The following is a 1,578-nucleotide window of genomic DNA, read 5'->3' as shown; positions in this document are numbered from 1 at the left end:
TCTCACTGGGAATCCAGGCAGATTCCCCAGAGTAATATTAAGAATAATATTAGCCAGGGTAACAGTAAGGTGACAACACAGGGATAGAATTGCTCTCTGTGTTCTGTGACTTGGTATTTCATGATATGGAAGATACGGTTGAGTGCAAAGACACCCTGTGGGGGAATTGCATCCTTCACTGGTTCTGCTCCCTGATGCGAACAGGAGAGCAGTTAGTCCTTGGGAAGTGGCATCATGTGGGTGTGACCTGTGCCACGGACGGACGGAGTCCTGAGGGGCTGCCCTTGCTCAGCTTCCATCCTTCTCTTCTAGGACTGGTCTCTGATGTGTCCCAACGAATGCCCGGGCCTAGATGAAGTCTGGGGAGAGGAGTTCGAGAAACTCTACGAGAGGTATGAGAAAATAGCCCAGGAACAGAGTTTGAGGAGCTGATTCTCTGCCACTATGTTGAATCTAAACAACCCTTGACAGACGTCCACAAAGTTAATTTTCAAAAGTGCCCTCCTTTTCACTCCATATATTCCGAGAGGGTGATTGCAGCTTGTTAAATTGGAGAGGGTAGGGAACTTAATGGAGAATGTGAATGGCACTTGCTGATTGTGCAGGCGTGCGGGAAGTTTGTACGGGAGGTGCTTGACCAACTGGAACTGGGCCCAAAGACAGCTCTTAAGACCAGCCAGTTTGCACTGCAAACTTAAACCAATTCTAGCTGTTGCACGCCCCCCAAGTATCCATGAGGAATCTGTGACCAGATCCTCAGTTCCTGCATGACAGTGTATCTCGAGGGTCGTTCGGTCAGAGGAGCCATTGCAGCTACAGGCGCCTTTGCAGGGTTGGTGATCGTGGTCTCCTCTGGCTGTGGACCAGTCCTCTCAACATGGGGCATCTGCCTGTCCTTCCTTTAGAAGAAAACCAAAAAAGAAGGGGAACCAGCGTACATGAAATGGTACAAAGCACAAAAAAACACTGGCTAATGATAAACAAAAATGTATAAAAAAAATTTTTAATGCCGAGTTCAATAATACAGTCATATAACTATGTAGAGCCAAGGTGTTCTTGCAAGAAACAGCAGTAACACAGAGAAGTAAAGTCCCCAAAATTTCACTGCATCTCCTGTTGTGTTGTAATTCCATAGTCCAACTTGACATACATGCATCATAGAGTGGACTCACATAGTTCCTATGATGGGACCCATGACCCTCTATGACGGAATAAACTGGCTTCTGCATGTGCTTCTACTGAGATTGGGTCCCCACTGTAGCCTATTGGTGTTCAAAAAGAATTATTCGAAACGCGGCTATGCATACGGACTATGCATCTATGGTTTATGGATTAAAATTATAAGGATTTTCAGGGAACTATATGAGCCCACTCTATGATGCACATTGGAGCCATAGGTCCTAAATATAAATACACGTTGATGGGGTCTGAACTGGCAGACACTGATCAAGAGAGAGATCTTGGAGTCGTAGTGGATAACTCACTGAAAATGTCGAGACAGTGTGTGACTGCAATAAAGAAGGCCAATGCTATGCTGGGGATTATTAGGAAGGGTATTGAAAACAGATCAGCCAATAT

At 45.6% G+C, this 1,578-nt stretch overlaps 1 protein-coding gene across 1 annotated transcript in view; it reads left to right on the top strand.

The window, feature by feature from the left end:
- Positions 1-312: 312 nt before the first annotated feature.
- The window catches only part of LOC107116442 (ribonucleoside-diphosphate reductase large subunit-like), a gene marked incomplete at both ends in the record, with an annotated part of 6,541 nt that continues 5,275 nt past the window's right edge, over positions 313-1,578 (top strand). The window contains one exon of the mRNA XM_015418333.1: positions 313-392. Coding sequence (XP_015273819.1) covers positions 313-392 — 80 coding nt within the window. The remainder of the gene's footprint in view (positions 393-1,578) is intronic.

Source organism: Gekko japonicus, unplaced genomic scaffold (assembly GCF_001447785.1).
Source record: "Gekko japonicus isolate JY-2015 unplaced genomic scaffold, Gekko_japonicus_V1.1 scaffold8716, whole genome shotgun sequence".
Classification (NCBI taxonomy): Eukaryota; Metazoa; Chordata; class Lepidosauria; order Squamata; family Gekkonidae; genus Gekko; species Gekko japonicus.
The sequence above is the reverse complement of the archived record's forward strand: the minus strand, read 5'-3'. Positions and strand labels throughout refer to the sequence as shown.